At 37.4% G+C, this 14,465-nt stretch overlaps 1 protein-coding gene across 1 annotated transcript in view; it reads left to right on the top strand.

Moving 5' to 3' along the window:
• The window catches only part of LOC106073055 (uncharacterized), a 77,351-nt gene that overhangs the window by 27,786 nt on the left and 35,100 nt on the right, over nt 1–14,465 (top strand). The window contains exons 3-5 of the mRNA XM_056044336.1: nt 1,233–1,437; nt 5,442–5,512; nt 8,727–8,807. Coding sequence (XP_055900311.1) covers nt 1,233–1,437; nt 5,442–5,512; nt 8,727–8,807 — 357 coding nt within the window. The remainder of the gene's footprint in view (nt 1–1,232; nt 1,438–5,441; nt 5,513–8,726; nt 8,808–14,465) is intronic.

The following is a 14,465-nucleotide window of genomic DNA, read 5'->3' as shown; positions in this document are numbered from 1 at the left end:
CATTGCTTGCAACGCGTATCACTTTGTGTGCTCTTAAGTAACCAACAACATCAAGAGGAAAAAAAACTACTATTGATGTCTTCATCTCTAAATCTAAAACGTCTGGAGAATCCCATGGGAGTGGACCAAAAGTCTACTTTGTAAAAATGTTTAGTAAGATTAAAAAGGTTTTAGAAGCAGCTTTATCAATATGAAAGATTTTAATCCTCGAAAGTCTAAAAGCCTTAGAAGTGAATCAGAGAGATTAGCTTGGCGATATGTGGGCGAGATTCTTCAAGAGAACTCTTTAGCCATAGAAAAGAAACTAAGAAATGTAAATATTTTTTTCTTTATTTAATTTATATTTAGGAAAACAAAAAGACTGCAGTTCGGATTTAATAAAAAACACACCGACTTAATAATACCGACAGACAGTGAGCTTAAAGAGGCACGCACATTTTGTTTTGAATATATTCCTTTCCAAGAAGCGGATGTTTAGTCTATTAAAACCATTCCATGAGTGACTAGACTAATAAAGGGAATGACTAGATTAATAAATGATAGCAAAGAATAGCTATCTAGTTACACGTCTGTACTTCCAAATAGTGTTACGATGGTTCGAACCCAAGCGCTTTCATTCCCTGGCGTGCCGCAAAGGGTTTGATTAGCAAGTAAACACGTATTTCTCAAGGAGTTTCTGAGACTTTCTCTTTCTCTCTTTCGTTATATTGAAGTAAAATCATTTCAATGCTGGTCGTTACGTTGATGTAAAGTCATGTCAATGCTGGATGTTACATTGATATAAAGATATGTCAATGCTGGTTGTTACATCAATGTAAAGTCATATCAAATCTGATTGTTACATTGATATAAAGTCATGTCAATGTTGGTTGTTACATCGATGTAAAGTCATATCAAATCTGGTCGTTACATTAATGTTAAATCTGGTCGTTACACTGATGTAAAGTCATATCAATGCTGTTTGTTACATCGATGTAAAGTCATATCAAATCAGGTCGTTACATTAATGTCAAATCTGGTCGTTACACTGATGTAAAGTCATATCAATGCTGTTTGTTACATCGATGTGTGTATGAAATGAACATCTGGTACATAAAAAAAACATTCTAAAGCTTAAGGTTGAATTCAGTTTCTGAAATGTTGAGGCCATTTAAAAATAAATTAAAATACAATATGCAAGCTCTTCAAAACCACTAGCCCTAACAATTACTTCCTTCTTTCTATATCACCAGCTACCATCTCAGCTTGTCCGAATGTCTTAAAAGTACTCGTGTATGTGGACGCTCCTGGATATTTTGAACGTGGTGCCGCTGCTAACGAAAAGACCATCTCCTGCTTTAGACCTCACAGCACCCTACTCGTTCAGCAGCCAATGAAACGAGTGAAGGTCACTCTGGTCAGTGCGGAGCAGCCGTCGGATACCATCTTTAAACTGAAGTAAGTTTTAGTACTAAACTAGATTCTAGAAACGTATCACACTTGTGGTTCAGGGGTTCTCGTCTTGTAGGCGGTCATACTCAATTCCCTAATCCAGTGTATCCCAAACTTTTACCTTAACACCTCGCACATTTTAAGTATTAGCGGGACACTTTGCTTATTTTTTCAGAGAGATTAATTCACAAGGTGGCCTACTAGTTAATTATTTCAGTAGTTCGCAAAACACCTATTCAGGCCTCGCTGAAAACTTGGATTCCGCGGGACACAGTTTGGGGAGCACTGCCCTAACTAATCCTAAACACCTTTGTCTTTGTATCGGAGTGAAAAGGATGAACCAATTAGAATGATTTCATTGATTATTGACACATTGTATACGTTATAGAGTGTGCGTGCTTGTTTTTGAATTCTGATGTAATCATGAAACCAGCTAGATGGACAATCTGATGGTATAAACTGAATGGATTCTGATGTAATCACGAGGAAGTTTGTCGTTGAAGAGGTTATAAATAGGGGATTGAAACTGTGGGAGAGACGAGTGAGAGACAAGTGACAGAAAGACGTGACTATTTTAAAGGGACTTGTATTTCGTTTAACATTATCATTGTTTCACGTCTGTTTTCTGTATTCACCTACATTGAAGTTGAAAGACGTGTAGAGAGTGGTGCCTTTTGGTGTATCAGGTGTACAAAAAAAAAAAAAGATTTTAAGCTCTGCATTTAGAGATTGATACGCCTACAACAGTTGAGTTAAACTAGCTGTTTGGGGTTACTACACGTATTCAACAATAGTGGAGATTTTCATAAAAGGCAAAAAAAAAAAAAAGTCCAGCCTTTCGGTGTATCCGGTGTAGAGAATAAAGGAAGTGTTGATAATCTAGGATATTTTTTAAATGTATGTGAAAATGTGTGTGTGTGTGTGTGTGCACGTGTTAGCCCTGCAGAATCAAATCTTCGAAGTTCTTCCGTTTGTAGTCCAACTTATTGTCAATAGGGAGGAGAGCTTTAGACTTTCACTCTGCGACTTATAAGTTATTAAAAAAACAAAACAAAACTAGCGGTAACTAAGAAGGGTTGACACGAAGATCAGCTGCAATGCATGGTGTTAAAACAAGAGCTCAATATTTTTTTTAGTTGGCAACAGTGAAGTTGAATTTAGCGTCCTTGATATTGTTTAGTTAAATTTGAAACCACAAGAATTTTATTCCTTATCAACATTCAGTGTTTGTTTTCCTTTGAAATTACCGCATGGGACATGTGTCACCAAAGTGTACAATCTGTGAGTAGAGCCTTTATCTTCGTTCCTCCCACGGGCAAGTCTCACTCGAAGTCTATGTGGAACATGCCTTGGGACCAGATGTGCTTGTTCAAGCGAATGTCGCTTCTAACATCAGGAGTGCCCATCATTTGTTCAGCAAACTTTCTGATTACTTTAATGGCACGAGGAACCCTCTTTTTAATTCCTATTCCGTACAGTCTCTTGTGAATATGAATAGTACACTCTTTTGTACTGACCTCATTAGTAACATCCTTTTTTTTTCTCTTTGCTTTCTTGGGGGGTGCCATTCTTAGGGTAAGAACAACGACAACAAATGTCGGAAAAAGCCTTTCACAGCTCAGAGAAGACATGAATGCTGAAACTCTGGATGTTTTTGTTTTTTTTTCTGAATATGTGTTAAGAGTTTGTTAGGAAAATTTTGAAAAAGTGTTTTTGTGATAAAATAGAGAAACTTTCAAGCTTTGCATTTCAAGTGTTATTTTTATGTTTGCAATTTAACAATGGCGCGTGATCATAATAGATTCCCAGCGGGAATTCTTTTTTCGTGAAGTTCATTAATTATCAATTACTTGTCGGTTTACAAAGTATATTTTTTTTGTTGTTTTTTTTTATCCAAGATTTAACGTTTTTAGTTTCAACACCAGTTTACAAGCTTATGTCATTCTTTCGGAGGTCATTTTTTGAGCAGAATTTCCAAATGGTTTATTATAATGTTTTTGAATAAGAAAAGTGGTGAAAAAGGAATCTGTTTAAAATGGGAAATAGGAAAGCTATTTTACATGATGGCACGTGTCAAGAGAAAAGATGAAAGAATAATTAAAGAAACCAAGTTTCAAGTTGCTCACTTTCTTTCTCCCCCTTCCCCCAACTGGTTCAGACAATTAATAGGATCCATGCGTATTAAGTAAGCTAAAAGCATGACATAGTGCTAAACAAAAACAATTGGTAAAAATAGTTCTAATTGCACAGATATATTAATGTTAGTCTAGATCTATTACACATTTAATGACATGACTGATCCAAACTAATTGATACACTTACACTTCGTATAAACATTTTTTTTTTGAAAGTATCTTTCATGTTTTTCTTGTTAAGCATATAGAATGGGGCTAAAGCATTCAGCGCCAAAACGTCCCGCATCAAAAAACGGCTGCGCCAAAAAGTTTTCCGTCGATTAGCTCGAACAGCGTAGAACGCATTATTATTATTATGAATTTTTTTATAATTTACTTCAGCATATGACAAAGACATATATGTTTGGTACATATATACAACTACTTTTCTTATATTAATATTAGTACTAAATAACTTTTAAAATTGTACAATTTTAGAAAACAAAAAAAGAGTCACTTATTTATACACAGATAAAAAGTAACCGTTGTACCAGAATTTAGCAAGCTGAAAAAGGCCATGCAGTTGGATTTTCCATAACTTTTCTGTATTTTTTTTTAACTGAACGAACGGACAGGTCACACAAAATAAATATTTATTTCCTCTTTCGGGGGGCCGCAAAGAGAAAAAAAAAGCACATGAATATTTTAGAATGACACCAAGAAACGACTATTTATTTATGCTTCATTTCCAATTCTTTTGTGATAAAAAAAAAGATGTACGTGTATTTTAAATAATTTATTTGGTCTCTGAACCCTTGTTGAAAGCAGGTGCAGTGGACGAGAAGAAAAAGTAAATAAACCCCAAGAGGACAACGGCTTTTTAATTAAAGGGTAGTGCTTCCCTTTCTCACTAGTTTGCATTATTACTGAAATGTGTTGTATACTTTGATAGCTATTTGTCTATGGCGGACAATTACCAGTGAAATTTTGCTGTCAAAGCTATATGGGTATAACAATTAACCACATGTATCCCATACAGGCCTAACCGTGCGAATGCTCATCAATTTATGAAACGGTCCCTTAAAGAACAGCATATGAATTCTGATATAGTTGCTGGAGCGCTCTTTAAATCCCCGACCAGTGCTATGAAAATAGTTCTAGAGGAATTCTAACAGGACTCATGTTTTGCTAGCCTATTGGCCTAATCGTCCCCTCCCTACAATTGTTTCCACGGAAAGATAAAAAAAAAAACTCCTTTAGCCCACTTTCAGTCACGGTGTTTCAAGGTCATGTGACGTCACCGAGAAGTGTACAGAACTAATTCGTAAAGCGCTGGTTAATAGATGTCCTCATTACATCTCATTACATTGCAGATAGTGTACAATGAATTGTAATCTAATGTAAAATAGATTTTTATTCTCAGTTAAGGAAAGACTTTTGTTTTCAAAAACTAAATGATGTGATGTGTATTTTACATGATGTGATGTGTATTTTACATGATGTTACGTGTAATTTACATGATGTGACGTGTATATTACATGATGTGACGTGTAATTTACATGATGTGACGTGTATATTACATGATGTGACGTGTATTTTACATGATGTTACGTGTAATTTACATGATGTGACGTGTATATTACATGATGTGACGTGTAATTTACATGATGTGACGTGTATATTACATGATGTGACGTGTATTTTACATGATGTTACGTGTAATTTACATGATGTGACGTGTATATTACATGATGTGACGTGTATATTACATGATGTGACGTGTAATTTACATGATGTGACGTGTATGTAAATTCTCTTATTTACTTTCTCATTTTCTAGACTCACCTTTTTCTTGTATCTTTATTTTCAAGTTTGTAAACAAGGATTTTTTTCCAGACTGTCTTGGATGTATCAATACTTGACCGACAATAACACAACCAAATGGTCCACTGTACACGAACAATTAGGTGAGTCTTACGAATCAACCAAAACATGCACGATTCTTATAATTTTTTATTGGCTTTATTAATTTTTCTTTTTGGCTAATCACATTAACGGTCTTATCCTTTTTAATAGAAACTTCGATCATCGGTAGCATGCTGTGATAGGCGTGATCTTGTAGTTGTAAAATGGCTGTCTGAATTCGACAGATTACTCAGAAGATGTTTGAGTTCCTTATAAGAGGCTCTTAACCTACACATGAACAAGATGTAAGGACTAAGCCCAGACCGGTAGAGACTTGAATAAAGTTGAATGCATAAAGGCCACATTCGAGTCTCTGTCCGTAATAAGATGTTGTCACCCTGAATTCCTAACACCAACTGACTAATAATAACATAAATAAACTAGAACCCACTAATCCATGGCGTCACAAAATGTAGCGTTCAAAGTCTATCAACTATGGTGCGTCTCTATACTAACTGACTAATTGTAACTTTTCAACTTAAATTATTTGACACCTAGCTTTACGATTTAAAAACTTTAACATTAGGATGTATGGTGTTAGGACTGTTCAGAGCTGAAACTCTGGCGTCGTGTAGGTTTCAACTAGAACACATGAATCTCAATTTCTGAAGAAAAAAAAGGCCGAAAGTTACAGGAGCAGATGGTCTTTGAAAGGTTGAGATTAAAAGCAGATTGATGCGGCTATGTAAAATTGATGATCTAAGCCAGAACTTTTTTTTTACCCGGGGACCCCTTTATATAGTCAAGACTTGGCACGGACCCCTAAATGAAAAAGCTACACTAATTCATATTATATGTAACGTGTAAAAACAACAACATTTTGTTGAAAGAGTGTTTATTGCGAACTTTTTGTTTAAAATAAAAATTAAAAGAAAATAATGACTTGGCTGGGGCTGATGAGATTTAGTGAGTGTCTGGCTCAACGAGCACAAACTGTGAGTCGGTTTCTTTGATTTGTGATGAGGTTCATTAGGGCAATGAATCCACGTTGTACCAAATAAGAAGATGGGAAGACAGTCAAAACTTCTTTACAATCACACATACTGCAAGATGTAAATTTGAATACGTTTTTGTAACCAGAATTTGTGGTATCCTTATTAACACATTGGTCTTAAGTTCCTGGTTTGAGCTGCTATTGGATTCATCTGTGATTGATCAGTTGCAAGAGGTGAACTCTTGGACTGCCACAGAGCAGAAAGAGGAGCCCTAGAGCTAGTATCGATCACGTTAATAAACCACTTCAGCACGCCAAAAAGCTAGAATGTCTTCCTGGAATGTGATCTACTAGCACTTTGAAATGTGACCTATTAGTACTTTGAAATGTGATCTATTAGCACTTTCAAATGTGATCTATTAGTACTTTGAAACGTGATCTATTAGTACTTTGAAATGTGACCTATTAGCTATTTGAAATGTGATCTATTAGTACATTGAAACGTGATCTACTAGTACTTTGAAATGTGATCTATTAGCACTTTGAAATGTGATTAATTAGTACTTTGACATGTAATCTAGCAGTACGTTGAAGCGTGCTGAACTAGTACAGTGAACTGTGCCTTACTAGTGCTATGAATCCTGCTCTTCTAGTACTATGAAACCTGCTCTTCTTGCACTATGAATCCTGCTCTTTTAGTACAGTGAATCCTGCTCTTCTTGTACTGTGAATCCTGCTCTTATGTACTTTAAATCGTGCTCTACTAGTACTGTGAATCGTTGTTTACTAGTACAATGAATCGTGCTCTACTAGTACTGTGAAACGTGTTCTACTAGTACTGTGAATAGTCCTCTACTAGTACTGTGAAACGTGTTCTACAAGTACTGTGAATAGTCCTCTACTAGTACTGTGAATCGTGCTCTACTAGTACTGTGAATCGTGCTCTACTAGTACTGTGAATAGTGTTCTACTAGTACTGTGAATCGTGGATTACTAGTACTGTGAATCGTGCTCTACTAGTACTGTGATTCGTGCTATACTAGTACTGTGAATCGTGGTCTATTAGTACTGTGAATAGTGCTTTACCAGTACGTTTATTTTTTCGCTTCTGTCTCAAGTCATAGACCTAAACACAGTCTTGTATCAACTTGTTTGAAACTGATGAAACTGTCTATTTATTATGCATTCAAGCCAGGCCCACTATGTACAATAGTCACTGAAGACCTCGCACTGAAAAATGCTCTACTTGACATCGTTAGTCCATGGTTAGTCTAACCGAAAGCCAGTTCGTTTCAGCAAACCTTGTGTTAATTGCCTCTATTTAGATCGAGTCTTTCCCTTGGATTAGGATATTCCAAGCAGATGAAAAAGGCTGTAGTCCGTACTGGTGAATCATTAATAAGGGATACCATTATTATTGTTTTTGTAATATTGTTCTTTTTGTTATTATTATTGATATTGTATTTGCTATTGTTATTGTTGTTGTTTTTAGTAGTAGTAGTAGTAGTAGTAGTAGTAGTAGTAGTAGTAGTAGTAGTAGTAGTAGTAGTAGTAGCCTTATTAGTGAGTAGTAAGAAATTTACTATGAAAATAAAGGATAGGAGAAAATTAAAGTTCATTGTACTACTGTAGGCTTATATTTAGTAACAAGGTTTACTATACTTATACTTTGATACTAGTAGGTATAAGGAATGCAATACAGACTATCAGACTAATCCACGTTTCTTCATGACTGAAAAGAGAATGTGAATTACTTCTTAAAATATTGCAAGATTTAGAGATATAGAAAGATGTTGAAATGATAAGCAAAGACTTAGGAGAAGATGTAAAAGTTACTTGTTATTTCTAATCCCTTATGCTGGGATAAACTCAAACAAGAACTTTGAATGGGGTGTCTAAATTAGTCAGGAAAATCATTGAACAAAATGGCACAATCAGAAGAAGTGGCCAGTATAACGATATTACTGACCGGGAGGTATGAAGAATACTAACTGTTCGCTTAATCACAGCACGAATCTTCTACATACATCTCCATTGACTTGTGTAAGGAAGAAAAAAAAGGAAACATTAAAAAACTAGGTTTATTTAATTGTTTTCATATCATATCTAGCTTTATTTCAATGTTTTCATATACATCAAATATTATGCCTGTTAAAAGAAAAAATAGTTTTCATTTATTTGTATTAGGAATTGTTTTAGTCAACACTAGGCTCGAATTTTTGTTGGTCTTTTCAATTTGAAAATGTCTTAGCACTAATACAAAGCTTTCCGATCAACTGCAGCATGTTTTGGAGACCCAACTTCACTGCGACAGCACTCCGCCGAGTTGGCGAGGGAGAGACGATCTCATCCACAATCTACTCGTAAGTGTGTAGATATGTGTGTGTGTGATTGTGATTAGATCAATAATAAGGTCATGGGCGTAGCCAGGATTTTTTTTCGGGGGGGGGGATATTTTCTCCCCCCCCCCCCATGGCCCACCCTCCCCCGCGAAAAAAAAAATGTGTGTGCATGTGTGTGTCTGTGTGTACATAATTAATCTTTATTACTTTTTGACCCTTTATTCTTTCGGAAGATGTTTACTGTGCCTTAGAATATGTTCTGCCTTGAGTTAGTTAAAAAATGTGTGGACTCCTTCCCCCCCCCCCCCATCAAGGGGGTCTGGGGGAGCGCTGGGAGCTCCCCCAGAGCTGGTCGAAGCCTCGCCACGAAGCAATATTTCCGGTATTGAAAGCCAACAAAATGCATATTCTGAGGTATCTACAGTGCATTATACTGCTATTAAAATGTTTAATTTCAAAAACCTAATGTGCTATTGTGCTATTCTTACTGACTTAAACCCTCCCGCGCCGTTCGGCGCATTTGGCGGCAAGCTGTTTCCACAAAAATCAAAAGTGTTGCACCAAGTTGTAATATGATGTAATCGCAACTCTTATTATGCGTAACTCATTTTGTCTGAGAATATGTCCCGCAAACCTAACTAAGGGGTTGACTCCCAGTTCGGCATAGAAGCTGTCTTAGCCATCTTTGTTGAACCACATTTAGTGTTTTTCAATTTCGGCATATGACTATTCACTGCACTTTATTAATGGAGCCCAGCCACTGGTAGAAATATGTAACCTCTCTTGAAAACCGCTCTTGGAATTAGGTGACTGTAGTTTTCTTTAGATTATACTAGTCTGACATTACCCGCGGCCTGCGGGTCTAAGTTTGTGTTTACTAATCTAGTGGATTGGATTTAGATGTATGTTAAAGTTAGCTAATGATCCTTTCAAGTTTTTTCTCTTTCGCTACGAAAATAAAATTAGTTTTGCGAAAATGGGTTTACCCGAAACCGATACATTCATATCTATTAAAAACGAAAAGAGCGATAGCTTTGTTAAATGAATGGGATTATAAAGTGAACAATTAAACGAAATAATTTTTAGTACGCGATTCGTGAATGAATATAGATCTAGGCCTATCTCAACTCGGCTTCGCAGCTTTCGTAAACGAATGTAGTCTCTTAAAAATGCTTTAGAAAACCAAATTTGAATGTTTATTTGATCAAAATATGAAATGAATAAACTATAATTAGTATGTTCAAATGTTAAGTATAAAACTATCTGTGCGAAGAGAAGTTTTATCATCTCAGAGTTGAATTAGAGTTTTAGATCTAGGGATGGGATAATAAAGTAAACAATTAAACGAATTAATTTTTAGTACGCGATTCATTACGGTATTGTCTAATGAAAGAATGTTCGTCAGGAAATCTGTAGTCACAAATATAAGGAACTTATTTATGTAAAAAATGCTTTTGAAACACAAAATTGAAGGTTAATTTTATTATATAATGAAATGAATGGATCTTCTTTTGTATTTTCATGTGTCAAAGTAAAAAACTATCTACGCAAAGTGTATTTCTTAAAATTAGATCTAGGTCTAAATCCTTTCGATCTTTTCTCATGTCAACATTGTAGACATGGCCTAGATCCATAAAATACTAAAGCTGTAATAGAGTCGGACAACTTTTTTTTTTTTTGAGGGTCTTAAGTTTGTTTTAGGGCTACAATACATACACTACGGTCTAAGTTGGTACCCAAGAAACATTCCTGCCAAGTTTTATCAAGATTGGTCTAGCGGTTTTGATGTCTATAAGTAACATACATACACCTCACATTCTACTTTATAGTATAGATATCGAAAAGGGAAGTTTTATCGTCAAATCCTTTGTTGTGGGGTTTTAAACTAAAAAATGTCATGAGTTGTTGTTTTTTTTAAATTTAAAACACCATTTAGCTACGGTCATAGAATTTGGTGACTGTATTTTGCTTTAGAATAATGTTGAAGAGAGAGGTTTTCAACCTCAAAACTCTCTGTAGGGGGATTTTAAACTCAAAACCATCTGGAGGGGTCTTAAACTTTTTTTAAAGCACTCTGGAGGAGGGGAATTTCTACTCAAAACCCCTCTTGGCTTGGCTATGCTCATAGAATTTTTAATGCGTTATTTGCTTTTTTATATTGAAGAGCTATTTTTTTGCTTCAAACCCCGATGAAGGGGAGTTTAAACTCAAAACCCCTTGGGCTACGCTCATAGAATTTTGATCAATTTGCATTTTTTATATTTAAGAGGTATTTTTTTTACTTCAAACCTGCTGAGGCGGGATTTAAAGTCAAAACCTCTTGGGCTACGATCATAGCATTTTTTAGCTTCAAACCCTACTGAAGACGGGGGGGGGGGGGGGGGGGGGGGTTAAACTCAAACATCCTTTGGCTACTCTCATAGAATTTTGAGTGAGTAATTATTTTTTTTTTATATTGATGGAGGGGTTTATTGTAAATTTTGGAGGGGGTTTTAAAATCAAAATCTTCCTTAACTTTGCTCTTAAAGTTTGGGGATTGCCGTTTGCATTTTTTTTGTTTTGTTTTATAGAAGAGGGGGATTTTTAAAAAAACCTGGGACAAGTGATGTTTTAGTATTAAAATCTTACCTAAAATAAACAAAATCAAAGCAAAAAATATGTCACTAAATTCCGATCCCATCTGCGGGGGGAGGGGGGAGGAAAGTTCTGATTGAAATGTGTTTTTAACGTTTTTTGTTTTTTAAAAAAAAAACATTTAATTTTCATCATTTCATCTCCTCCCTCTCCCACATTCACTCACACACACACCACACACACACCCCCCCACACACACAGATAAAGTTTTACAAAAGGTTTTGATTAATCCATGAAAAAATATTGCCATGTTATAAGTAATAAAAAAAAGGCAACCCTTTCAGATCTTACGATTTAATGATGTAAAATTCTTCTATTTATATGGCCGACGGTTACCAGCACAACGACCAACCGCCGGTGCTTCTTCAGCTTATGTCAGGTACCCATTAGATTTGGGGGGACACATAAGGGCCCTAAAATGTCAAAAAGTTTAAAATCCCTGTCTTCGCCGGAGATCCCTCGTTTCGGAAGACACTCAGCCACCTCGCCCCCCTAAAAGTCAGATTCCTACCCGACACCAGGATATTGACATCAAAAAAATACTTTTGAATACAAACACATATACAAAGGAACATATCATTCTTTGCAAAGTCATAATAAAATGAACATACATAATGTGTCAAAAACATTTAGCGCCAAAATCTCCGATTCCAAAAAGGCCTGAACCAATGAACGTTTCATTTCATGAATAATTCAATCCTGTTTTCAATGTTATAATTATGTAGTCAATGTTGTAGCCTGTGGGAATCTCAATTACATTATGCATAATCTAAATACATTTTGGAAAAGTTGAACTTGTTTTAACTTTATGCATTGCTAATAGAATTCCACGGGGAACATTCATGTTTTCATTTGAACACATTGTCCTCAATCTCTACACCAACTCCCCAGGGTATTCACAATTTCACATTCACATACACACCCTTCACAGACACATTGGCAGACACACACACATTCACATACCCACCCACATTGTCATACACACATTCACACGCGCACTCAACGACCGGCGAGTCCAAAGTCATATGTTCATAGAACCAACACCAAATTCGATTTGAAGACCCCAGAGTATTATTCCTTGTTTCAACCCGGTGCTCAATATGTTCAATGTAAACCTTGACAACCCCTCACGCCACCCCCCTCACATTTCATAATCTTTCTCCAGGGATTATGAGTTATTAAGCATTGTGAGTTTTGTTAGCGAATTCGGAGAAATCATGGAAACACACTCCGTAGGCAATTGAGATGGTCAAATGGAGTCCTGGTGAGACTGGCAGAGAAAGAGAGAGAGAAGAGAAGGTCAAATGAAGTCCTGGTGAGACTGGCAGAGAAAGAGAGAGAGAGAGAGAAGAGAAGGTCAAATGGAGTCCTGGTGAGACTGGCAGAGAAAAAGAGAGAGAAGAGAAGGTCAAATGGAGTCCTGGTGAGACTGGCAGAGAAAGAGAGAGAGAAGAGAAGGTCAAATGGAGTCCTGGTGAGACTGGCAGAGAAAGAGAGAGAGAGAGAACAGAAGGTCAAATGAAGTCCTGGTGAGACTGGCAGAGAAAGAGAGAGAGAGAGAAGAGAAGGTCAAATGGAGTCCTGGTGAGACTGGCAGAGAAAGAGAGAGAGAAGAGAAGGTCAAATGGAGTCCTGGTGAGACTGGCAGAGAAAGAGAGAGAGAAGAGAAGGTCAAATGGAGTCCTGGTGAGACTGGCAGAGAAAGAGAGAGAGAGAGAAGAGAAGGTCAAATGGAGTCCTGGTGAGACTGGCAGAGAAAGAGAGAGAGAGAAGAGAGGTTCAAATGGAGTCCTGGTGAGACTGGCAGAGAAAGAGAGAGAGAGAAGAGAAGGTCAAATGGAGTCCTTGTGAGACTGGCAGAGAAAGAGAGAGAGAGAGAGAAGAGAAGGTCAAATGAAGTCCTGGTGAGACTGGCAGAGAAAGAGAGAGAGAAGAGAAGGTCAAATGGAGTCCTGGTGAGACTGGCAGAGAAAGAGAGAGAGAAGAGAAGGTCAAATGGAGTCCTGGTGAGACTGGCAGAGAAAGAGAGAGAGAGAGAAGAGAAGGTCAAATGGAGTCCTGGTGAGACTGGCAGAGAAAGAGAGAGAGAGAAGAGAGGTTCAAATGGAGTCCTGGTGAGACTGGCAGAGAAAGAGAGAGAGAGAAGAGAAGGTCAAATGGAGTCCTTGTGAGACTGGCAGAGAAAGAGAGAGAGAGAGAGAAGAGAAGGTCAAATGAAGTCCTGGTGAGACTTGCAGAGAAAGAGAGAGAGAAGAGAAGGTCAAATGGAGTCCTGGTGAGACTGGCAGAGAAAGAGAGAGAGAAGAGAAGGTCAAATGGAGTCCTGGTGAGACTGGCAGAGAAAGAGAGAGAGAAGAGAAGGTCAAATGGAGTCCTGGTGAGACTGGCAGAGAAAGAGAGAGAGAAGAGAAGGTCAAATGGAGTCCTGGTGAGACTGGCAGAGAAAAAGAGAGAGAAGAGAGGTTCAAATGGAGTCCTGGTGAGACTGGCAGAGAAAGAGAGAGAGAGAAGAGAAGGTCAAATGGAGTCCTTGTGAGACTGGCAGAGAAAGAGAGAGAGAGAGAGAAGAGAAGGTCAAATGAAGTCCTGGTGAGACTTGCAGAGAAAGAGAGAGAGAAGAGAAGGTCAAATGGAGTCCTGGTGAGACTGGCAGAGAAAGAGAGAGAGAAGAGAAGGTCAAATGGAGTCCTGGTGAGACTGGCAGAGAAAGAGAGAGAGAAGAGAAGGTCAAATGGAGTCCTGGTGAGACTGGCAGAGAAAGAGAGAGAGAAGAGAAGGTCAAATGGAGTCCTGGTGAGACTGGCAGAGAAAAAGAGAGAGAAGAGAAGGTCAAATGGAGTCCTGGTGAGACTGGCAGAGAAAGAGAGAGAGAAGAGAAGGTCAAATGGAGTCCTGGTGAGACTGGCAGAGAAAGAGAGAGAGAGAGAAGAGAAGGTCAAATGAAGTCCTGGTGAGACTGGCAGAGAAAGAGAGAGAGAGAGAAGAGAAGGTCAAATGGAGTCCTGGTGAGACTGGCAGAGAAAGAGAGAGAGAAGAGAAGGTCAA

This window comes from Biomphalaria glabrata, chromosome 1 (assembly GCF_947242115.1).
Source record: "Biomphalaria glabrata chromosome 1, xgBioGlab47.1, whole genome shotgun sequence".
In the NCBI taxonomy this organism is placed as follows: Eukaryota; Metazoa; Mollusca; class Gastropoda; family Planorbidae; genus Biomphalaria; species Biomphalaria glabrata.
Note: the sequence above shows the minus strand (reverse complement) of the source record. Positions and strands in the feature narration are given on the sequence as shown.